This window comes from Spea bombifrons, chromosome 5 (genome assembly GCF_027358695.1).
Source record: "Spea bombifrons isolate aSpeBom1 chromosome 5, aSpeBom1.2.pri, whole genome shotgun sequence".
Taxonomy (NCBI): Eukaryota; Metazoa; Chordata; class Amphibia; order Anura; family Pelobatidae; genus Spea; species Spea bombifrons.
This window is the reverse complement of record NC_071091.1, coordinates 99,427,741-99,453,998: the sequence shown is the minus strand read 5'-3', so window position 1 is coordinate 99,453,998 and position 26,258 is coordinate 99,427,741. Positions and strand designations below refer to the sequence as shown.

Genomic DNA, 26,258 nt, shown 5'->3' with positions numbered 1-26,258 from the left:
GGCAAGTATAAGGTGGTATTTTTATTGTGTAGGCTATGAGGAGCCAAGACGGACTGGTATAGTGTAGTGGCAGATGAAAACCATTGGGAATATTAGTCTGGTAAAGGTGTTTAGAATGGTCTGGAGTGGTAAAAGGAAGGAGAGGGGATGCCAGTTGACCCAGACAGGATTCCACAAGTATATGGATTAGAATTTTATCTTGAGTGAGGAAAGAATTGATTTGAGAGATATTTTACAGGTGAGTGTGGCTGTATATAAGAGGTGAAGGAAAGAGTGGGGTCAAGTGTAACACCTAGGCAATGAAACTGGTCTGGTGGGTAGATTGTGGAATTCAAAACTCTGGAATTATAGATTAAGGAGGTGAGAAAATAACCAGAAGCTTGGTCCTGGAAAGGTGGCACTTCACGTATTGGGATGTTAGCCAGGACGCAATTTTAGAGACACGGTGGGAGAAGTTAGAAGAGAGGGAGATGTTAGGAGAGCATAGGTTAGTTGGCATGTTGTTGATGTAGAGTTGGTGCTGGAATCCAAAAGACGAGATTAGACAAGAGAAGAGCCTTGAGCACACCAAGAGAGAATGGTAGGGGAGAGTAACAAGTGACAGAAGGAGAAGTGACAGAAGGTACGGTCAGAGACGTACGATTTGATTAATATGCCCAATACAGACTATGTTGTCATCATGACTTCTGTTTTCTTTCGGAGTCTATGTGAGCTATGCCTGTATTGAAGATGCTTGTCTTAAGCTATTTAATTTATATGGGGGTTATTAAAATTATTGGAGCCTTTTTTAGTATCTTTTCTGTAGCCAATCATTTTAGTAAGTAGCATACACTTAGCTGATTAAAAAGCGCATGTTTAAATCGATCACTTCAATCTCACTCACATAAATTTAAAGTGGCATGATTAAACGTAGCATCGCTTATACAGAATGCACTTTATTGGACTCTGAGTTTTGGAGAAACTAGTTAATGTCTAACTTCAGGAAAAGGCAAATCATATTAAATATGTTTTGAGGGATTGTTGGATGTATGCCAAGAACCACGAACCCGAGGACTATATTTCCTACTTTTCACTATGTTTATTGACTATACCAAGTAGTTGGATGAGAACACATTTAATGATTTTTCTGTACAGCTTTATAAATAAATTACCAGCTTCATCGGTAGAGTTTTCTATATAATTGGTAGTATACAATAAAATGTGTCTACTGAAAGCATCCAAAGGCAAATAATATATAATTGTTGTGATATACTTGCTACCGTAGGCTTGACTTTGCCTGAAATTTATCATAGCAGTATCATAAATATCAAGCTGTATAAGCTGGAAATATATTAATTGCATTTATTACAAGGAATGAGAATGAAAATAGTTGAAAAAGAGAAACATTTTATATTAACTTTCAAGAAGTTTTTGAACTTTTTCGAATTGTAGAATTACTTGTTAAAAAAAACTACGATATTTTCAAATTTACATTATTATGTTCTTTGAAATACTTATCTAAATATTTATTTGTATAAATATGGACATTTATTCATATATAATGTTTATTTATATATAATGTTTCTTTTTTTATCCCCACATAGAAACATAAAATTTGATGACAGATAAGGACCATTCTGCCCACTATTCTTGCTGTTTGGTTTGTGAATGATAAATATAATATCACCCAAACTAAAAAGTATAAATAAATTATCACCTATCATAAATATGACTCTGCTTAGCCTTCCTATTTTACCTGAATTAAAAGAGAACTATAGTTGACAAAACATTAATTTATGGAATCTACGTACAGGCCTTTTTATTTGTTAATATATTGATATATAAATATAGATGTTGAGATAGGTAGCAGTGTGTTGCAGAGCCACCATTATATTATCAATTTACTGCCTGGTAGTTTTTTTTCCTCTTCCTAACCCTACCTTCACAAAAGTTGTTGCAATCAATGGCTACCAAGAAGCAATCCAATTATATGAGACATACTTTAATGGCGGAGGAAATAACAGATGCTGTTATCTGGAGGTTAATATGGATGTTCCAATGGTATACACATAAAGTGGGTTTCTAAGATAGATACATAGATAGATAGATAGATAGATAGATAGATAGCTATTAGACTTGTGCAAACGGACCAAAAATGAAATTCGTTCTCATTCACACACTCTTTTTCACTCTATCACGCTCTTATTTACTCCCTCACACTCCCTTTCAATGTGTTCATTCTGTCTGTGTCCCTGTCTTCTTTCTTCATCTGCTTCTCCCTGGTGTCAGCTCTGTTAACTGGGCCTCCCTTCCACAAAAGGGGGGAGCCTACATGCACACACTCCATGGGGACAGCCTTTCCCCATTTCTTCAATCTGGGGATAGTGTGTACATGGAATATGAAAGATATTCAGAAAAATGTGAAACAGTGTGAGACAGCGTGAGAGCAGAAAATATTCATATGAATCTGAAAGTCTGTTGCATTTGGAAGCTCTGCAAAATGGGAATGCTTCTGGACACACAATCTCTGTGATTGGAGGAACGGGGAGAGGGTATGCCCAGCGGTTGTTCCCCTTTTTTGGACCTCTCTTTCTCCACAAATCTATCTGCAGTATTCTGGCCTCTCTGTGCACCTCTCGCAAAAGGGCAGAGCTTCGGGGACAGCCGCCCCCTCGTTCTGCCGATCAGATGAAGCAGGCGAAGAAAGAAGACGCAAGGAGCAGTGGACATAAAAAAAGAATACAGAAGACAAGAGACAGATTTCCTGGTTAGGGGGATTAGATATAGGGTTAGGGTTAAGAAAAATACAAAATAATAATAAAATATATAACCCCCCCCCAATCTTGTGTTCTTATCATAGTATGTTACTGTGATCAATGAATTTTCTTCTCATATTAATAATAAGATTAATCAATAACAAGGTATTCCTTGCATAGATAAGATTATAAGAACATTAATTATTTCCATTAAAATAAAATAAAATTGCTCTTCAAAAGCATGAAAACAAAGATATCAGATTTTTAATTATAATGCTATTTTGAGCCTAGGAATGTTAGGTTTTAAATGAAATACATTTGAACACAGAGAAAAAAGGGGAAAACAACACCTTTTTTCCATAAATTCATTTTTTTCTCTCTGCTACTAAGAATCGTGGATAATGGAATAGGAATGAGCATTCACCGAAAGGCTCCAATCCGTCAAATTTAATGATAAAGTGAACTTTATCACAATTGTGCCATTACATTTCCCAGACTGTGTGAAATGGCTTGTTCCACCGCGGAAACAAAATCTGCAAATCATTTTCTCATTTCTTATGGTCACCGAACAAAGGTACACTATAGCGAGTTACAGCAAAGCATTAATTCCGAGGCAAGTAATAACTTTGAGAGATAAACAAGAATGCAATTACACATGCATTATGTTTGATGGGAGGTAGACAAAACATATCAAACAGAAGGCTGCGTGCATGAAATGATTTCGTTCTTACAATACATGTGTATATATTATGAGTGTACCCAAAAGCATGTTAATATTCTGGATAGAGTTCAGAGAAGGACTACTAAAACGCTGAATGGATACAAATGATTGAGAAAGAGTTGGGGATCTCAATCCGTGTAGCTCGGAGAAGAGAAGAGGTGTGATGGAGACATTTAAATACTTTAAGGGATTTACCAAAGGACAAGAGGTAAGTTTATTTCGAATGAGGAGAAATATCAGAACACAAGGTCATGATCTAAAACTATAGGGTTAGATGTAAGGTAAGAAAGTGGAACAGCACACCAGCAGAAGTGGTGAAGTGTGATACAGTGAAGGAATTTAACCCCTTAAGGACAATGGGCGGTCCCGAAACCCATTGAAAACAATGCATTTTGAGCCCGTACATGTACGGGCTTTGTCATTAAGGGGTTAAACATGCATGGGGTAGGCATATTGCTATCAAGAATTTAAGATGAGAACAAGGACTGATCAAGGTTTGAGTTGTTACAGCGGGAGAATAGGGCAGACTAGATGAACCATATGTTTGTTTGTAAGTTGTCTTAACTTAAAGCTAAAAAAGCAAACTTTGAATTATTTTTCTGTTATTTAATGAATTTTTGAAGCAATTTGAGTAGCTACTTACTAAAGCTGAATTTTATAAATCATTTTTAAAAATCATTTTATAATTCTGTTCAGAAATATTTTTTTTTCCAAAGCCGTTGAGGAGTGAACACTTTTTTTTAACATTAAAGGTGAATACAGGGTCATTGCATTTGTATAAATAGTTATATTTAAAATTATAATGGAATTGGCATTTAACTCTCTGTTTACAGTAATGCAATGCTACATATTCCGGTCACAAGTTAAGCATTCTATAAAATTTGGATTGTTCTTTTTCTGACTTATTTATTGAAACATGGAAACATATAATTGATGGCAGATAAGACCTATTTGGCCAACCTAGCCTGCACATTTTTCTTGATGTAGAATTTATGCAGATCTGCACAGAACTGTACCGTAGTCAACAGACGGAGGGAAATCAGTACATAAAACGAACCCCTGCCACAATCTAAAGGTCTGATCTGAATATTTGATAATCCAAGGAGGGGCAATCACTAAAGGGAGAGTAGACAAGAGAGTTGTGGTTTCACCTCGTTGACTATTCATTACGGAGGGCCCACCCCAGAGGGCTTCTGCCGCAGGAACAGCTTGGCTGGATGCATAGTCAAGTGGGATATCTTCAAAGTATCATAACACATTGATTAATGCATTATACAAGACCGTCTCAGCAGCCTGGACCTTCACAATGAATAATGAAGGGACAGGGCTGACACTGCAGCTCTTCCAAACTCTCCATTTATGAAATAAACCACAAAGTATGAAAGAGAAGAGTATCTAATGTCATGAAAATGGTAGAAAATAAGTTCTTCCTGGAGAGCAGACGTCATTGCAGGAAATAATGAACACAAGTTGAGTTGTGTTCAAGAAGCGTAACGTGCTGATTAACCTGATTTATTCATCCTTAAGCTTAACTCTGTCTACCTTAACTTGGCAGAAATTGAAAAGGAAAGCTGCGGTGACCCAGGAACACCTTTGTACGGCATGCGAGAAGGAGATGGATTTTCTAATGGAGACATTCTGAGATTTGAATGCCAGTTTGGATTTGAACTTATCGGACAGAAATCAATTGCTTGTAAAGAAAACAATCAATGGTCTGCAAACATACCAATCTGCATTTGTAAGTAGAATTTGTCTGTATCATATAGTTGAATGTATTTAATTATTGCTATCTAGGTATTTAATATATTGTTAAAAATAGTATAGTTGTATGGTTTGACTGAGAGACATGAATATTTGGTTTAATTAACCCAAAGCTATGCTTTACATTAAATATTCTGTCCATGGTTCTGTTTAGTAATAATTATGGTAACATGTATGCAGTGGTGTAACAATATAAACGTACTTGGAAACTCATTGAGGAGTCACCCCCACAAAGCTTTATCCCAGAAGAGAGCAAGCTCCAAGTAGCTATCCAAGTTCTCAGATAAGAATGGAAATTGGGGGGAGGGCGAAAATAGGAGCCCAAGGGCCCATATCTATGTTTGGTGGTGTAGTGGTTGAGAATGAGGTTTCATTTGACCTGGTGCTTGAGTCATTGCAATATCTGAACCAGTGAGAGGAGAAGCTTCTGTGCCAACAGAGTAGACATGGGCAAGTTTAACTTGACTCACCAGACTCAACTGTGTTTACACGCTAACACTCGCATACTTGCATATTCATGATATATGCTATCATACATTTCTTGAGTTATAGTAAAGGGCATGCAAGTTAAATGGGTAGTTTTCGGTTGCCCAGTTCCCCTTATCCTGTGTGCAGTGGAGAAGGGGGTAATTTATTTAACCTGGGGTATAAAATCACCAAGCCAAGACCTTTAATGAGGAAATATGTTGGTCTTTTTAACTTTACTTGTGCTACTAATTCATTCTGTAAAAAATAGACCTAGCCATAGCCTCACCCATTCTTCAAATACTTTTCAGACATCAGGACAAAGTTATAGTATTGAACATTTCATTAAAAATAAGTAATTCAATTAGTTCCATATCTGTAAATTAATCTGTCATAGTACAGGCTACAGCACTTTGTACTGCTGTTAAAATCAGAAGAGAGGTCAAACCGAAGTCATTTTAAAAGCATATGGTGTATGGTGTGAAATGCTTACGCTGAAAAATCCAGTAAAGATGTAGCCAAGTTTATAGTAAATAAAATCCATTTGGCATGTTTAGTCTCTGGAAACAAATGCAATCTGGGTAATTATTTTACACCACCGACTTCTAGCTGGGTAAATATTATATGTCATACTTTGGATTAAATGATATACATTAAGTAAGAAAAAATAGATACATATTTGTCTGTAATATTTGAAATGATTGAGAAGTACATATGTCTAAAGCATACTTGAAGCAGCATGAAAAACATACAAATGGCTCCATATAGTGTCATCTGGTTCATGGAATATTAAGCTAGAACATTAGGGCACATGTTAGGCTTTTTGTATAGAAGTTCCCCTAAAGTATAATATAACCCTTGTAGAAGTAAACAAATGCAAAGCTCCTTACCGGCACTGAAGTGGTTAATTGTCATTTGCATTTTAATTCTGCTCTGTTAAGCGGTTTTTATATGATGTATTCGTTTGATAACATGTGTTCCCCTGCCCATAAAGTTCCCAGGATTATGGAAATATGTCCCTGTTTGGTGGTGAAGTGTCCCTGGAAGGTTTCCTTGTTCTTTCTCTTTTTTTGTAGAGAAACATAAAAAAAAAAAAAAAGAATATGACAGCAGATAGAACCCATTCAGCCCACATAGTCTGTCTGTTTCATCTGCTGTAAAAGCTCAAACATTAACCAGTCCTTGGTCTTGTCTTAGATGTTAGAGCCCTATACTATACCTTACATGTTTAAATTCCTTCAATTTATTCATTTTGGGGAACCTTGTACTGTACCTACAGTAGTAGCGCAGACTAAAACTCCCTTCTAGTAGCTTAATGTCTACAGAACTCCCGAGATTTCCCCCCCCCCTCATCTTTGTACCTTTCTGTTATAAATTGGTGTTTTGGTTGAGATTTTTTTTTAAATAAATAAATAAAATTCTAAAGCATTATATTTTCTGTTCAAATTAATATTGAAAAATGATACTGTTTTTTTCTAATATTTGTATCCAGTGTTATAGTTTTTTACAATGTACAACTGCATATCATGCCTTTTAGAAACAGAAGGTATTGAAACAAAGAAACTCAATTATCGGTGACAAATGTAATCCTAATTTTTATACTGTCCAAGAATTGTACTCAAACGAGGCAATTCAAATCAGAAGCTTTTTGACATTTCCTTTTCTAACCAATGTGGAAAGTTTCTTAAAATATGTGAATTATATATATTTTTTTATTTTGTTTTATTTTTTTTTTTTTTTTTACAGTTCCTTGTCTATCTAATTTCACTGCACCAATGGGAACAGTGCTCTCTCCTGACTACCCAGAAGGCTATGGAAATAATTTGAACTGCATTTGGACCATAATATCTGATCCAGGCAGTCGAATACACCTTTCATTTAATGATTTTGATCTTGAAACTCAATTTGATTTTCTGGCTATTAAAGATGGGGATTCGTTGGATTCCCCATTATTAGGAACGTTCACAGGAGCCGAAGTCCCGTCTCATCTCACCAGCAACAATCATATATTACGGCTGGAATTTCAAGCGGATCATTCAATGTCTGGACGTGGATTTAATATCACATACAGCAGTAAGTGTTTCATTACAGTCATCCAAAATTTTCATTTTTTTTTCTTTTCATTTCAGAATTTCTCAGATATAAAATAAATCCGATTAGGATGACACCGTCCCATATTTGTCATAGTCAAGAACCAACTATAGAGCCAAATAAAAAAGCTGTTGAGTGATTCTACACCCATAGCATGTAAAAGAGTAGTTATGACTGATGTTTTATTTGATTACATCATAATTAGCCAAATCTTGAAATGGTTCATGAGGATGGGTCAAGAAACAAGTAACCAAAAGTACTGGATATTTGGTGTGGTTGGAAACTATATTAAGACCAGCTTAGGCCACTTTTTCCAACAAATAATGGCACAAACTCTAAAACTCCTATATAATTTAGTCCAAAACCTGAATATTATGGTAAATTATTAGTCAAAGCAGGCAGTCGAAAAAAGTACTTCTTGGCTTCATATTGTCAAGCTGTTTTATAGTTTCATTCTTTGATTAAGATGGAGTATTTTAATGTCATCTAAGAGGCAGCACTCAAATTATATATCTGTTCTTATTGCTGTTACTAAATGAGTCATTGTTTCTGCCAAGACCAAGATCATGCAATTAATAACAATATAAATTTAGTGTCTTCTCAAAGCGACACTACTGGATAATGCTGTCACTAATAAGCTCTCAATGTGTAATTGTGTAGCATTAACATTAAATATGTCGGTGACATATGTCACGCCAGCTTGGTACATAAAACTGCTGTTTTGCCAGTAGGGTTTTTCCTCTACAATGTTAAATGTTCTCATTTGTCTGAAGTTCAGACACTAAGGGTGACTTACAATGGCGACCTGATCCTGGTGTAATGTTGTGAAAGTTCTATGGAAACAGTGGGGGGGGGGCATTTACCTAGTAAATATGTCAATGATGCTGAAAAATGCATGTCTACAATGTATACAATTAGATTCAAATTAGTCATCTCATATAATAATCTTCTTTTATCCAAAAGAACACTTTAGTTCTAAATTCTGGCACAATTATTTGTTCTGCCCCTGAAGTTAAGGTGTAACAGTTGAAAATATTGTGAAATTGTAACACTTAGGCAAGCAAAACCGGAGGTATTGTGCACCGGGTCCCGATCTTCTTCTTCTGGGCTACACTGCCCCTAGGGGACATGGAGTAGACTTGTGTATTTGGATTTGTACAAAGTTTTATTTTAACGAAATTTCTCAATTGTGTTTGACTGAATATCCAAAAACGAGCAGAGAGCTCTGAATTATCATTTTGTTGTTTTCTTCACTCTCTCTCCCTCTCTCACGCTGCAAATAAATGAATAAACCTAATAGATATTGGTATATGGAAGCTCCTATATTGCATTTTGAATTACAGAAAAAAAATTTTATAAAAATAATATGGATAAAATTGGTAATATATTATTATTTATTATTTATAAGATTGAACAGATAGTATCATCTTATGACTTCAAAAGAGATTTCCATCTACAGAGAATATAAGTGAGGATATAGGTTGTGTTGACTGTCTAACGCACCTATCACTCTTTCTAATGTAGCATTATGAGAACTTATTTCAACGTATATTCTCGAGAACAAAACTGATTAAGTAATCAAGATCAAATGAAAAACAAAACAGCTGTACTACCCATATGTGAGTTGTTACTAGCATAGCCCGAATTGACTTAAACCCAATCTGACATAGAGAAAGCTCTGCTTATTTCACGACAAATTGAGTTTGCCATGACAGACGTTAAAAACACCGCTCAAGGCAGTGCAGAATTTATTGGAGTCTTTCATTCACTAATAATTTCTACTAAACACTTACACGGAATCATGATGCTGAAAAATGCATCTGTGGTGAGACTTCCAGAATTTATCTCTATACATACCTGGGTTATGGATTTTAACATTCAAAAATAGGGATTGAATTATATTATTTAATGTTTTGAGCATATCACTGATGCTTTGTATGAATTACACTATTTTATTGGTTTTCAAACAAAACTATTATCTTGGATGGGGCCAACAGAGGAAAATGTTACTTTCAGCTTCGTCAGGATTTCCATCTAATTTTCATGAAAAAAAAACTTTAAAAATCCATGAAATTTACACTTAAATTCTCCAAACAATGCTGAATATTGGCACTATTTAATTGATCAAAATACTACAATATAGAATCATTTTCCAATGATTCTTTATAGATTTTTTGATTTGCCATCACTCTGATAATATCAGTTAGCACCAACTCATGAACTAGAGTTTTAATGTCTCATTGTGCTCCCTGTCACTTGGATTATGACCTTCAACTGCCCGCTGTGGCAGTAGCCCTTTCATTGTCCTCGTTGTATTTTGAGAAAATGTCTGCCAGGCCAGACTGAAGTATATTATGGGCAAATGATACCCTGACTTTGGCATACTTGTTGTCACCCCTCTTCAGTAATTCGCTATTTTTGGAGGATTAAGGCTCCATTAATAGACCATTAATAGACTCATATTAGACATTGAGGCATTTTCCAAGTATTTTGTATATTTCAGATCCATAAGATTTGGTATAAAATATGATTCAGCAGGGATCGCCAACAAACTTTGACATGGATTTTATTTAGGATTTGCTTGATGTTGTCTGGAAATTCTAGGTCCTGGCTATACATTGTGGCACAAGAAAGGTTATCAAAGCCTTCAAGAGTCCACGGCTTTAAATTCCTTACTCAGGCATCCAATTCGTGTCCAGCTGCTTTTTATTATTGGAGTCTAATCTGGAACAGATTTAATGAACTGCATTTTAGTGAAAAACGCAGTGGGTGCATTACTTGACATAAGGTTAGACTTCTTTTTTTGTTCACGTAGCGTGTGGCTGGGCATATCCAACTGGTAGCCACGCACTGTAGCACCTGATCTGCTGCTGGAGAGTATGTCGGCCATTTGCCCAGTGTGCCACATGGCCAGTCTGAGCCTGGTGGTGTGCATCAGACATTCCATGGGGTAAATGTTGGGAATGGCCACATGTAAAAACACCGACAAATTGAGCACATTCAAATATAATCTAATAGGCATAATTCACTATACCTGAACTGATTTTCTAGACACGCTTACTACACGCTTTACAACAAGTGAATTGGAATAAAACAGATTAATGAATATTACTTGGCTAGACCAGTCTCATTGCAATAAATGCAAAGGGTAGAGGATTGGGTCAGCCAAAGCATGACGACTATTGGTCTCACATTTTAACCCCTTAATGACAAAGCCTGTACATGTACGGGCTCAAAATGCATTGTTTTCAATGGGTTTAGAGACCGCCCATTGTCCTTAAGGGGTTAAATTTCAGGTCTATGCTGGTTTATTCATTATTACTGTAGATTTTTCCTCTATGAATGAAGACTTACTATAAGGAAATCTAAGTAGGTAGTGAATGCAAAAAAAAGTCTTGATTTTAATTGATGACTAAATAAAATATCTCATCTATATTGGGTCCGTTGTGATTCCTTCTCCCCGCTTTAATCTTCAGATATATGTTTAAGTTTGAATCTCTCTGTTTTAAGAGGAAATTTATGATCTGTTTTTTAGCCTTTGGACATAATGAGTGTCCTGACCCTGGAGTTCCAATAAACGCTCGACGCTTTGGTGACAACTTTCAATTGGGAAGCTCAGTTTCTGTTGTTTGCGAGGATGGCTTTATTAAAACGCAAGGAACTGAAACCATCACTTGTATCCTGATGGATGGGAAAGTCATGTGGAGTGGCCCGATACCAAAATGCGAAGGTTTGTGAATTTCAACAGCTTTTCTTATAGAGGACATTTTTCATCAGTGACCTTGGCTGTCCTCTGTATTGGTCAAGAAAGATAGAGAATATAAATGTTCTTTTTTTTTGAGTAAAACTTTGGGTAAAACATGAATTACATTTCTTGTTCATACTGAAGAAAGTGCTGTTGTATATGTCACTACATGAGCCCAGTAATACTTGTTTCTATAATGGTCATTGACTGCATCAATGATAGCTTTTCTCCTGCATTAGAAGGTGATCAAGTGTATTAAATGTCATGCTATTATAACATATATTTAATATTGCCTTCTATAATTTAGGCTCTAAATGAACTGCTTTTTATATTTTTAAAATATGCATAAAATATATTTTTCAAAAAAGACATATACTGCAGCACTATGGAATAACAAGTAAAATGGCTCTATTTAATCCTTTTTGGTCTTTTTTGTTTATAAATTTTACAGCTTGAAATTTGAATTATATTGAGCTACATTAACTCTTTACAGCCAACATTAACTTTGTATAAATACAATTACATAACTTTACATTACATAATTGTCTAAGAAGAATGGTACAATGCAAGAATGGTAACTTAGGGTATGTCAGGAAGGCAAAGTTCTTACCTTTGGATTCTAATAATTGTGATTATGAGCTCTTGAAATGCAGTATTTAAAAATGTATTTGGAAGTTTCATTGTAAACTCTGCATTTGTGACGGCCTCCGTGGTAATAACTGATGAACCACTGGAGCCTCGAGGTGGGCCGATGCAGGTGGTTTCCGTTCACTGGTGTACTTTAATAATCACGCAAGTCTTCACGAGAAGTCCCATGTTGTAGATGTCACAAGCTTCTAACGTGTACAACGGTGGAAATTCAGACAAAGGAACACGACTTTCCCTAGAGAATTTCTCTCGGGCAGGAAATTGCTTTATTCCAGTGATTTATTTTTTCACCCTGTACTAGCAATCAGTGTACCTAATATTTTAGTTATAGCTTAATTTCAAAGCTAGAATCTAATCTACTCTAATTAAATAACATTTAATTCAAGGGCAAATCTAAACTGGACTTTGACCTACATGCTAGGATTCTGAAAACACAAAACAAAAGAAGCATAGGTATTTATGATAAAACTTTTTACATACAGTAAAATAAAACAATGCTTGTAAGAACAATACTAAAGCAAAGGCATGATTAATAGCTTAGCCTCTCCATATATCACATTCCTCATTGTGGTTCCTCGGTAAGGCTATAATCATGTATCAATGTGTGTTCTTGTTAGGTTTGCAGCCTCTGAGGACTAGAGTTGGGCATTACTCATGTATTGCACACAACACAAGGCTCCATAAAATGTATTTCTATGTATTCATATGTAATACTAATGCCATTTAGCCTTGGTTTTTAGATTGAATGTTTTGACCTCAACACGGCTCTCTTGACATAGACCAGTCTCTTCCAATTAAGTTGCTGCATGGTCCACCCATGCCCCCAGAATAAGAATGTGAGCATGTAAGGGGCTATATAGGTTTGAAAAGCTATATTATCGCATTTCTTATGCTATCATATTTATTATTTGATGTATAAAAAAACAGCAGACTTTGGCTAAACATAGAAAAGTCATTTTTTCCATAGGAGAGGTTGACCAAATAAAAAATGTTGCAATAATATCTTATTTATTAACAATTATCTTTTTTTTAACATAAATACTATTTATAATTATTTTACAGATGCTAACAAATAAGCTATCGAGGGATAGTGTGGCTTTACTGTAAGGCTAAACCCTAGCCACCTTTTACTACAGCAAATTCAAAAAGTTAGCCCATGCTGGCAAAATGTTTAAAAAAATCAATATTTTGGGGGATTAGGGGCACCCCATCAAGCTCAGAATTTCAAACTTCAGCCTAGAATAAAAAAATATTGATTTTTCAACCATTTTTTAAGCATATTTTACATTACTTGACAATTTATTACCTTGGTTTAAACAAGGGTGCATAGTATAAATTATATATTTTAACTGATCATAAAAATGAAAAAAAAAAATGCTACATTATGTACTATTTTGTTTTGCTAGCATGTTTTTTCTGAATTAACATATTAATTTAATGGAGCAATATTTTCAGAAATTATTTCTTGTTTATATCTTTGTTACAGTAACACTTTTCTCTAAAGTAATCATAACTGCTCACCCAAGGCATCTCATTAATTTACAACTTAAATTACTTTTCCAGAAATGCTGATTAAAAAAAAATAAGAAAACACACTGTGTACAAAAGCATAATGATTTTTCAAGGAAAATATAATTTTTTATGCAATCAAGATTCCGGTAACGAAATCGATGTATTCGTTGAGTGCTCATTTTGCTGACGTCAGTTAAAATATGTCTATTATCTCAGACATTGGCTGCTTAGCCCAGCAAATTATGTAATTATCAATCTCAGAGATGTTCAAGGGTAGCTAGATTCTTTAATGATGTCATAGATGGCGGTGGAATTAATATCGCCCATTGAAGTTAAAACAACCATACCAAGTTTAGTATTTCTATAAAGATTTGCTTGAAACTGGTCAGAAATTAGGCACTATTATTATCCCAGGCTTTCAAACATATCAGCTACAAAGAGACAAAGTTCAAGGAAGGAGCTCAGAAACGGTGAATGGTTTGCAGGATAAAAATTATCATGAAAGACAAAGAGTTCACGGTATGTATAGCTTGGAGAAGAAAAGAGAGAGGTGGGATCTGATAGAAATATTTCAATGAATAAAATGTTAGGAGGCCATGAAAAAAAACTAGAGGGCCCAAAAGCTTAGATGTAAGTTTTATGTTACTGAGAGGGTCGTAGATAAATGAAATAGCCTCCCGCATGGAGTGATAGAGGTTGACACGGTAATGGAATTTAAATATGCATGGGATAGGCATAACGCTATCCTGATTCTAAGAAAAAATGATCAGACTGGCCTAACGATTCTGAACTGCCATCCATGTTTCTAAACTGGAATCATTAGCTTAAAGAATAAATCCCTAATTGACCAAACCCTCCACCTTCCTAGAGTAAAAAGGAAACAAAAAGGTTCACTAACAAATCTTCACATCTTTATTTATTCCTACAAAAGAAGACGGACGCAGTGTTTTGTTTATTAACCCCTTAAGGACAACGGGCGGTCCCTAAACCCATTGAAAACAATGCATTTTGAGCCCGTACATGTACGGGCTTTGTCATTAAGGGGTTAAAAAGTTATCATCTCAAAATCCAGCGACAATGAAAACAAAGATATTGTGAACCAGATCATGAGTATAATATATATAACAGAAAAAAATTCTTACTTCTTTCTTCCAAAAGAACTTATATTTCACTTATGGTAGTGAAGCCTATAACTTTTGTGATTGAATGCCTTCTCATAGCTTGATTTAAAAAAAAAAATTGTCTTGTGGCCTATAAAAGTGGCACAGTGACAGAACACTTCTGGAGATTGTTAAATCATTTTACTCTAAACTACACATTTCTTTGATATACAGCATAAGACGTGAAAAGGGAATACTTACGCTCCCCTTAAACATTGATGGTTTCGCAATTTCATCTAAACTTTGCAAGAAGCAAATGATTCCTGGTGTTGATCATTGAAATGGAAAAGTAAATTTAATTCCTGGTGCAGTTAAGTTACCTGTATGCTGTAAATGTATATTACGCAGTTTTGTCACTTCAGCAAAAGGCCAAGTAATCAAATATCAAATTGGGAAAAAAAAGATACTTTAAGAAACTGGGCTTAGAATGCAGGCGAAAGACCCGAATTGAGATATTGTGCAGTATCCAGGAACATTCTAAATGAGCTGAACCTTGAGACTCTTTAATTATTAACCCTTTAATGGCCCATCATGCAGATTCTACGTAGCGACTCATCAAATGTGTTAACCGAATGACTCTAAAACCAGTCATCATGGAAACCTTGACTTGTCATTATTAAAGATATACTTTACTGAGTAACATGCATTCAAACAGGGATACCAAGCATGATATACTGGTAGCAGAAGCGCCAATGAAGAGTCTTAGATGGCATGAGATCAATGTAGAATTTGAATAAGTTGGTTTCAGACTTTGTGACACTGAGACTACCCTGAGACTGGAGCAAAAACCCTGAGACTCAAGGGCAGTGTTATGGTATGGTTTTATGATTAAAGCTGATATCTAACAATATTCAATCGTAATAAAATTTTCAGGTTGGTGCATCTTTCTTCCATTTTTATCTATCTTTTCTCTTAAATTAGTGGAGAGCGGTAAATGTTATGTAGTATAAGTGCTAAATATTTCATCAACATTTATCTTACTCATAAAGTAAGTCTGTCATTGTTGAGAACAGCTGTTACTGTATATATTTTGTTCTATTAATATCCATTTGGGAAGAAAACTATTAATCTGAATTATTCTGCTGCGTTATGTGTTATCGTGATGATATCAGTAGTAAAGCTGAAGATGTAGTTGTAGATGTAGTTGGGCTATTCCTAAAAAAAAATGATTTGAAGATATTATGCCATGTCTCTATTTATTTCCAGCCCCATGTGGTGGTCACTTTTCTTCTCCAAGTGGAGTAATTCTTTCGCCTGGGTGGCCTGGATACTACAAAGACTCACTGAATTGTGAATGGGTCATTGAAGCTGAACCTGGACGCTCAATCAAGATTACATTTGAAAGGTCCAGACACCATTTAATACTTTCTTTTAGCACCTTCCTTTCTTCTCCATTTATATTTCCCAATTTTACATTAATCACTTTTTAGTCATAAATGCCAAAGCTCATATTGTTGGAGGAAAGTTGAATAATGTCGATCTCAAAGTGAACCAAATACATATATCCATAAACCATAAGTCACTCATCTGCAATTCACAAATACATTCTGAAATGTGAAGAAGTAAATCAAAACTTCTGTCCTCTCTTTTATTCAACTTTCTTATGGCAAGGATCAAGGACCTCATATGGACACACAGTCTGTATCATGTTTCTTTACTTTGCACAGGTTCCAAACAGAACTTAATTATGATGTCCTGGAGGTACATGATGGACCGAATTTGCTCTCACCACTATTGGGATCTTACAATGGCACCCAAGTCCCACAGTTTATTTTCAGCAGCGTGAATTATCTTTACCTTCTCTTCACTACAGACAACAGTCGATCCAACAACGGTTTTAAAATCCATTATGAGAGTAAGTGAATGGTTTCTTTATATCTTTATAGAAGCTGAAGTGATTCATGTGATTAGGGTGTCATCTGGAGAAAATACGAAACTTCTTTTTAAACATTACTAGTGAACATAAATAAAAGATGGGGGGGGAAATATGGTGGATATGAAGTTTTTTTTATTTATTGGCTTCTGTAATATGAAAGTAGACTATTTGAATATTTGCTGCAGTCCAAGAAACAAGACTAGAAACAAAATACTATATAACGATCCAAAGATTCCACAGAAGTAGTAATCCCCTGTTTCTTCTGTATAAGGTTATATAGTGTTTATTCCACCAAAACGTATGTTAAATGCTGAAAATAAGCATATCTGAAAGAAACTCGTTCTAAAGCTTTCTTATGAATTTCTTTAACCCGCTCAGTTTGTACACATTCTTGTCTAGATTGATTGTATTTTGTTACAGTACATATTCTTGACTCATATCTTTTCTCTGCCTTGCAGGTGTAACTGTAGACACGCATTCTTGTTTAGATCCAGGAATTCCCGTGCACGGTCACCGCTACGGCTCGGATTTTTCTATTGGTTTTGCTGTTTCTTTTGGATGCCAACCAGGCTACACTCTGAGCCACGAAGAGCCCTTGACATGCGAGAAAAATCATTGGTGGAGCCATCCGCTGCCCAGCTGTGAGGGTGAGAATTCCTACATGTTCTCCTGGATTAAGCCAAATGAGAAAATACATAAATAAATGCAGAACCAAAATTCCGCACGGCAATGTAGTATTACTTGCCAATGCTCTTGAATGGTCCAAACAATATTTAGCAAAATGTATTTAGCCTCCCACAGAATAATATTGCTGGAGCTTACTGATGGTCAGTATATCATATATCTGGAGAAGTGTTTGGCCAAATACTGTACATCTCCTGCACAGCATCTAGATGGAAGGTTGGGAAAGCATATGGGGCAGAATGCCACCAAACATTTGCAAGGAGGACACCATGAAACTTTATTCTCCGCTATCGTTTGTATTAAAATGCAAAAGATGGTTGGAGTATCTTGGAGTATAATCAAAAATCATAATTAAAATGTTTAAATTAGAACCCACTTTTTCTTACAATGAAGGGGTAGGGAGGAGCTGGCTGTAGCATCACAAAAGTCAAGTAGAGGCCAAACCGCATGCAACTGGAGCCAGGAGGTCATCATTTAACCACTGAAGGAAAGGGCAAGAAGATCCAAAGAAGAACTGGCAGATGCTATTTTAGCTGGCCCGGGTCTGGTTTATGCTCTTCCTGCTGGACTGAGCAAGAAATTAAGATTAAGCCCGAGGAACCAGACTAAAAAAGGAATTGTTGTTATTGTCAAACATAATAAACCTATCCTTAACTAAAGAAAGATTACTTTGTGATGTTAAAGTGCTGAAACCTCTCATTTATGTTTTGTTAGGTGTTAAGTGAATGGTATTTGGACTTCTTTTCAAACAATGTTTTGTCTTAATGCGTGGCAGAAATTGCATTCATCGTATGCTGGCAATGTGTAGGACAATTCAGAAATCTTACATTGTTTGGAAGTCCCCTGATTACGTACCAATGCACGTTTATTAAGGTCTGGGTTTTAGACATAGCCCTGCTTAATAACACTGAATAAATCACAAAGTCCCAGCCATAAGATGTGTCAGTATGCATTTACAAATCCACGACAGCCTTAAAAAGATAAAGAGGTCTGATTTAAGAAAGTAATTGGGCATCACCGTCATTTTCAACAACATTCTTAAAATCGTCAGATGCACCCTGAAGACCTAAATACAAAACTTGACTGCTTAAGCCCAGTTGCTCTTACAAACCCAATCCAACACCTTCACCCACCCACCGTAAATAAAGACATAACTCACTGGTGTGGGTAAGGGCATTGGCCACAGCTTTATTAACAGATTCCCGTAAAACACAACATTGACATAACCATTAACAACCCGCCAGCTGCTAAGCCTAAGCCTAGCAGGCGGTTACAAACCACGGGATACCAAGAGTTCTGGCCCAGCGGGTGCCATTAGCCACCCGCTGGACCCGCCTCCCCAAGCCCATTCGGGCGCAGCTTCCAGATGTCACCACTTCCAACCATAAAGGGGGGAATCTTCCACGCTATGACTACAAAGGAACCACAAAGAAACAGAAACCAACACATGCACAATGAAAAGTACAGTACAGCAAAATAGGGAGGGTGGGACAATGCCTGACCTTAGGCTCCAGGCAGGAAAAGAGGTAGGATTGCATTTGTCCTGCACTTTTACACCCTAGCATGCTACAATGTTGCGCCCCACTAACCAATGAGGGCTAAAGTTAACCTGACCTCCCAGTGACCTGACCTGGGCCAGCAGTCATATTCCCCCTTCCCTTATTTTCCAGGGGGACCCTTTCCTAAAACCTTTGTATGTCTGACACCATATCCATACTATATGAATGTATAGCATGCCTCCCATATATCCTCTTTGGAAAAGACAGTCCCACTTTTCCTCCCCTGACATCCCTCTTTTCTTTGAATATTAGGTCAATAGACCTATAAAACTATGATAATTTATACAGAAACATGAGATTATCGAATAATAAACATTATTCCCAATAACAATAGCCCCATGCCTGGTTCAGCTTTATTTTGTTTTATAGTGCTTCAAAGAACAAATGCTTTAAGTTTACCACATATGTCTCGTATGTGTTTGCATCTTCTTGGAACACTCCACCGAAATTCATTTTTCGATATTGTTTTACATTATGAATTTCAAGTGTCACGCTGTGCATCCGTGTATCAGTTTGCAATCTGTGTTATGACATTTTCTTTTCCGGAAACGTTAAAGTAGATTGTTTTGAACTTTCCAACTACAAAAAAAATTTAAACATGTCTAGCTCCCCTATAACACAACTTGAGAGCTATTTTTCATTAATTGATTAGTTAAGATGTATTAAGAATCATTTTCCTTTTAATCAGAATCATATGAATGCACAACTGATGAGCTTTTACAAGATGGAAATGACTGTATGGAGGTGGCACTCTCTGGCCCACGCATTTCCATCGCTTTTTCTGCTTAGTTATGTATAATTCAGCGGGCTATAAAATCAGTGCGGCTGGGAGAGACACTGAATCTCCCTGCAGTAACTTCAGCAAACTATTTGTAGGCAGATGTCGTGGAGTCCAAGCCTTGCTTCTCCTATTCATCCATCCAGCTGTTTGAATACTCAAAACCCAAAAGCTGACCAACCAGAACACCTACTTTGCTACTTATTGGTCTAACCTGTTAGCTTAACCTTTATGGACTGGTCAAGTCATTGTTAAAAGGTCCCTTTTGTATCCCTGTCCCCATTGGGTCTTTGTATTGCCAGATGACACAGGCAGCCCCTTAAACAAACTTTAGGTGGTAGTGGCACAAGTAAAAAGCCAGTGTTACCGTGTCTCTGGATGTGCTACATCTCTGGCTTAATGTTCTTGTTGTTGTTTCTGCTTTGACCTTGCCTTGGCTTTTGACTTGAAGTCCTTCCTGCTCCTTTGGTTATGATACGAGTGCCTCCAGATATATCCCTGTCGTTGTCCTATAGACTATTATTGCATTGTATTGACCCTAGTATCTCTTCTTTGAGGAAGGTCTGATTACTTAGAGGAGCAACTGAAGGGCAAAGCAAAAGTGTAAACCTTGGCAATGACTATAGACCTCTTTGGTCTGTTTCTACTTTTACTATTTAACCCATGCCATATGTCCCATGGAATTCAAAATTACATATATATTATATATATAGCAATATAGATGTTCAAGGCAATACATCCGACTAGGGCTTTAAAAGACTTAATGTCCTCCAAATATAACCATGTTCCCATCTACAATGACATGGTCTCCTCTGCCAGAAAATAACTGATATATAGCCCTTTTCTCTATTTTTAGTAGACCTTTTGTAGTTAAATAAATAAGATACTTGTTACATCATAAGAAGGTTCATGATTGGATGCATTCATTAAACTAAATGTTTGCAACTGGCCTACTTTACAATGCCTTACACCGGGCAAACCCCAGTAACCTCTTCATAGTTAATGGGGGAATTTCTTATATATATATATATAAATATTGGAACTTTGTTTGCGAGATCTTCTTTTGGTTTTTGGTTGTTCCATTTGGTCCTGTTTGAAAGGACACTGTAGACCTTTGGCACCGGCTCCTGTCCTCTGCAATGAATGCACAGCTGCTTTGCCTGCAGCCCGCGGTACTTAATTGCAGATAAATGGGCAGTCTAGATGGGCCGACTGGTACTTGTCTACTATAAAATTCTATGTTTCTGTGTCTAATATTTTGAAATTAATAAGTAATATTAATATTTACTTATTCATTTTAAAATATTAGAAGCAACCGATACCCAACAATGTGTTGGCCTTGGTGCATGTTTGTGTGTAGGGTCATTACAAAGTTTAGCGTGTGTCTTAGTGTCATCTTAATGCTTAAATAACTCTTCTCCATAGTTTGTATAATTAAGAATGACAATTCCTCTTCTGTTCCTCACCGAGATGAATGACACCAGAACAATCAGCCCCAGGTATTATTTTCAATTTTTTCCCACTCTTGTCAAATTAGAGCATATAAAGGAGATGTTGTTACACATGTTAAAAAGGTCACTTCTCTGGAAAGATACTAATGAGGATAGAGCACTGGATAATTCAAATCACATTTGAATTCTAAACATTTATTTTTCACATGTCAGGGATATCCCTCAAGTATTTAAACCTGCATGACCCTAAAATCTAAATTTATTTTTAGTTATTAAAGATGGCACATGATGCCATGATGACACACCATAGAATTAAGGTAAATGTGTAAATGTATTAATAAAGTGTAAGCTTACAGGAGAAAAGTTTAGTTAAAATGATACCATTTATTGGCTAACTGAGAGTTTAATAGCGAGCTTTCGAGACCAAGTTGTTAGGTCCCTTCCTCAGGCATTAATGAAGCTAACCTCTCATTTATATTATGTTTATATATTTGTTGCCAACGTTATTAGGGTAAGAAGCGCAGACAGTTTTTGTTTTTTGTAGACATTGTACAGCCAATACACTGTTTCTTGCTGCATGCTTACACCTGTTTGGTAGGCCTCGTATTACACATTAGTATTATTTGAGCCTGAGACTAGCTTAGCGCACTGACACTTTTTTCTTTTCCCCATTAATGAAGCTAAAACAGACTTTTCTAAATACAAAAGCACAATTCACACTTTAACAAAGACTTTAGATAAACACAGAGGGATTGGGGAATGTGTTCAGCAGTAAATTAGCTGGACTAGCAGAGATCCAGCGGACAGATATGGTTCAATCAAAGCATCCTTGGTCAGTTTACTCCCTGGTTAGAGGGGCCATAAAACCATTTGACAGATGCCAGATCCATGAAGCTTACAGGCTCACCATAGTTCATAAGGTTGAAAAAAGACCTATGTCCATCAAGTTCAACCCCTCTACCTAACCTCCCTATTCTTGATCCAATAGAAGGCAAAAAAACCCTAATTAAGCTACTTTGAATTCTGACATGGGGGGGGATTTCTTCTTGACTCCAAGAGGCAATCGGATCTTAACTAATTTTAATGTGACTATTTGTATATTGTTAATTTTAGTGTTTATTTTCATTCTCCCTATTTTAATAGTGCTACATAGTCTACTGGATCTCTATAAACAATTGTAATATAACTGGAATTCATTAAATGTTCCTACTCGCCAGTATATAGTATACCTTCTTTTCAAGTACAGAAAAAGTGGCTGTGTGCTAAAGGGAGTAGTTGAGACAGAAAAGGGTGAACCAGATGTACTTTCTTAGGCTAGGTTTCCACTTGGGTTTTTGTCCTGCGTTTTTTTCTTGATGAAAAACGCCAGGAAAAACGCCAAGAAAACTGCCACTGCATTTACCTGCGTTTTGGGGTTTTTTCTGGAGTTTTTTCTGGCGTTTTAGCCTTTCTGTGGAAATTGCTTTTTTTGACCTTAGGCAGTTTTTCCAGCCTTTACAAGTTAGAAGTTTCACCCAGCTAAAAGGGATTGGGATAAATGGCAAGTATCTGCCCTCTCCTGATGTCATTTACTTGGTAGACCCTTTTGTCTCTTTTCTGTGGTTTGTAAGGCATGCTTTATTCCGAATGTCTGCTCCTCTGGGAAGATTGGCCCCAAATGATGGTGCAAATTGTTTGCTGTTAGGGAACGTGAGTTGGGTTAGACCGTCGTGAGACAGGTTAGTTTTACCCTACTGATGATGTGTTCTCGCAATAGTAATCCTGCTCAGTACGAGAGGAACCGCAGGTTCAGACACGCAGGCACGCAGGATCCAGTTGATGCGTTGGGTATGTTTGTTTGTAATGGCATGTTTGTTCCAAATGGTGTAAAATTCAATATGAACCAGTCCAGGACTTTGTTTTGTGTGAAACTGTTTGTTTTCAGCCTATTTCTCGTAGGACACACAGATACTGGGTCCATCCTCTGCATTGTAACTGTGGAAAAAACGCCATAAAAAACGCCAAGGCAATAAACCCACATGGCTTTTTCATGGCGTTTTTTCTCTAACATAGACTTCTATTGGAGAAAAACGCCAAGATTTCTTGCAAAAAACGCCAGAGTGTCAACATGCTGCGATTTTGAAAAACTGCCACAGAGCCCAAAAAAGCAGAAAAACGCCAAAGAGGACTGAAAAAACGCCAAACAGAAAAACGCCAAGTGGAAATGGCATTTTGCGATTTCCTATTGAAGAACAGCTAACATCTGGCTGCAGCCGTTTTTCACAAAAAAAACGCCAGGTGGCGCTATTGGCGTTTTTATGGGCGTTTTTAGCAAAAAAAAAACAAGTGGAAATCTAGCCTTATAGAGAAACTGGATTAGATCTAGATGTCATCACGGGTTAACACCCTGAGCTTACTACAGAAATTCTTTATACAGGTTGGTGACATTGATGCCTTCTGTCTATAATCTGTGAGATGAACAAAACTGGGACCCCATGTTTGCATTCCCAACAATGAGATGAAATTTAACCATATTAAAGGAATAAAAAGAACAAATTACCATCATTCAAATCCAAATCTACAAATATATGAATAATATGAGGCTTTAGTACAATATTTCGGGCAAAGCATATCAAGGAACGCCATAAAAAGGCAGTTCTTGCCTGAAATCCATTGTTACTAAGCCAAAATAAAACGGCTGCTGTTTCAGACCAAATAATGACTCTAACAAGAGGGTGGGGGTCATATGCCATCTAACCCTATCTAAAAGGTGCTTAGGATAGCATACAAAACCCCGGAGCAGCAGACCCCCAACCCTTCCACTACCTGCCCTCTAGGAGTATAACATTTCCCTAGCTGCTGAAATTCTAATATTAACTGTTTTTGATTGTAACTGCGTGAAAAGGTTTAACATTATCGTTTTTACGTTGCACTGGTAAAGAAGAACAGGTAGTACAAAGTGTTAATACCTTTCCTTAAATGAAACTGGGCATCTGTTCAAAAAAAAGTGAAGAAACCCGGACCTGCTTAAGCCCATGGACCTGCTTCTCATATATCACATTTAATGTTCACAGAGCATAGAGGGAACAACAACTGTACAAATGCGTTTGTAAAGTTACAGCCGTAAAAATCAATAGCGCTAGAAGCTAGAAATTGAGATGAACCTATAAAAAGTGCAGCATCTCTTTACTCATGAGAACTTTAGCAATCATGCTATTATAAGACATTTACAATCTTTTTAAATCCTCTTGCCAATATGAAGAAGCAGGAGTAGATCATAAGCAGTTAATTTTGTTGTTTTTTTTCTAAACCAGTTTAAAGTAAAAAAAAATGTTTCCTTTTGATCTTTGCAATGCCAAAAGTTCATTCTCCCTTTTTATATTTAAGTGCATTTAATTTAGTGAGCTAGTCTTGCCCCAGCAAAGCTTCTCTGTTGAAAACATCACAATCAAATGATGGGTTGCTTGTATAGGATATTAATATGCAACCTTTCTTAAAATATTAAAATGAAGTGTTTGACGTTATGTGAAAATCCATTAATATCTTACCTAGAAAGGATGATTTTTTTAAAGAACTTTTCAGGAAGCATCATCATGAGACAAATATTGGAGTATTGTGTATAACGGACACACAAACGTACAAATTCGGACTCTTTCATAAACAATTCAATGATTAACAGCGTAGAAACAATGTATACAACTCTAAAGGGTGCATACTTGAGACAGATTAAGGTTGAAATGTATTGAGTAGCAAATCATTGACAGCGTGATATAGAAAATGAAAGGATTGCCTACTGCGATTCTCCTCTGTGCTGCACAGGAGATTATCTACATAAAAAAAGGGGCAAAGAACTTCACAACCAAGGCCAATTAAACAGAATATACAAGGTACATTTTCCAGCAACTAACCAAATCAGAATTGCATAAATTAACCCCTTCATGATAAAGCATGAAAAATGCATTGTTTTCAATGGGTTTAGGGACCGCCCATTGTCCTTAAGGGGTTAAATGGATACATTGGCATAGTACATTAGAGGCCAGATACATTTGCTGCAAAAACAAAACATTTAGAAAACCTATTTGACACATGGGTAACAAGATATCAAACCAAACAATAACAAACATACACAACATTGATTGTAATGAGCTTCAGCTGTGGCAATGACTAGTAATAAAATCAACTACTTAAATAATATAAATATATACACTTGACATGGTATTTTTAAAGGGGCTCTTCAGCATAATAAGGTTCTTTGTAAGTACTTTAATCATACCTCTAACATTTCAAGTGCACGAATCTGGACACCTGGGTTGTGTTGTGTGACATGAGGCAGGGAGTTCTAGGACCAGCTCAGAGAGTGGTTGGAGTTGGCCCCAGAAATATGTGGGGCATTTATAAGGCTGCAGATGAGCTCCCATACCTTGTGCACCTGTGGGTCATTTCAGGTCACTATGCCTTTAAGGGAGCAAAGTAGCGAGGCTGCACCCCTTTTTTTGTGGTATGTACAATTGCTGTTTGGTGATTAAAACACATGCATTTCACTATATTACGTATTGCGGTTGATAACGCTGTCTGGGAAGTCGTCTTCTATTCTGGAGTCCTGCATGTATTTGTTAACTATATATTTTTGATTCCAATAGTTTGAGTGTCCACTTTTGTTTTTTTTAATATTAAGATTGATTTGTATGCGTATTAATACCATTTTCTATATTATGTATTTTAGCTTTATGTGGTGGTGATATTAGAGGTCCAAGTGGTACCATCTTATCTCCTGGTTACCCTGAGATCTACCCAAACTCCTTGAATTGTACGTGGACAATAGAAGTAACTCATGGAAAAGGTAATATTCATATTGCACATTAGGTTTTGGTTTTTTTTTTACAAGCAAGAAATATATTTCAAATATATGTATTTTTGTAAAAGTGTAACATTTCACAACCACCTCCTTATTACTTTCTTTAACTCCATTAAGAAAGTGAACAGGACAGAGTAGTTAATAGCATCATGAAGAAGAAAGCAGTTGAGGGCATAGGATTGATTAGATACACTCATGTCATATAAGCTGTTTCAATGAATTGGAACAGAAGCATTTC

At 36.3% G+C, this 26,258-nt stretch overlaps 1 protein-coding gene across 1 annotated transcript in view; it reads left to right on the top strand.

Annotated features, from left to right (window-relative positions):
- The window catches only part of CSMD3 (CUB and Sushi multiple domains 3), a 445,444-nt gene that overhangs the window by 234,726 nt on the left and 184,460 nt on the right, over nt 1-26,258 (top strand). Inside the window, exons 14-20 of the mRNA XM_053466566.1 lie at nt 5,012-5,194; nt 7,429-7,755; nt 11,309-11,503; nt 16,045-16,183; nt 16,506-16,693; nt 17,173-17,361; nt 25,889-26,005. Coding sequence (XP_053322541.1) covers nt 5,012-5,194; nt 7,429-7,755; nt 11,309-11,503; nt 16,045-16,183; nt 16,506-16,693; nt 17,173-17,361; nt 25,889-26,005 — 1,338 coding nt within the window. The remainder of the gene's footprint in view (nt 1-5,011; nt 5,195-7,428; nt 7,756-11,308; nt 11,504-16,044; nt 16,184-16,505; nt 16,694-17,172; nt 17,362-25,888; nt 26,006-26,258) is intronic.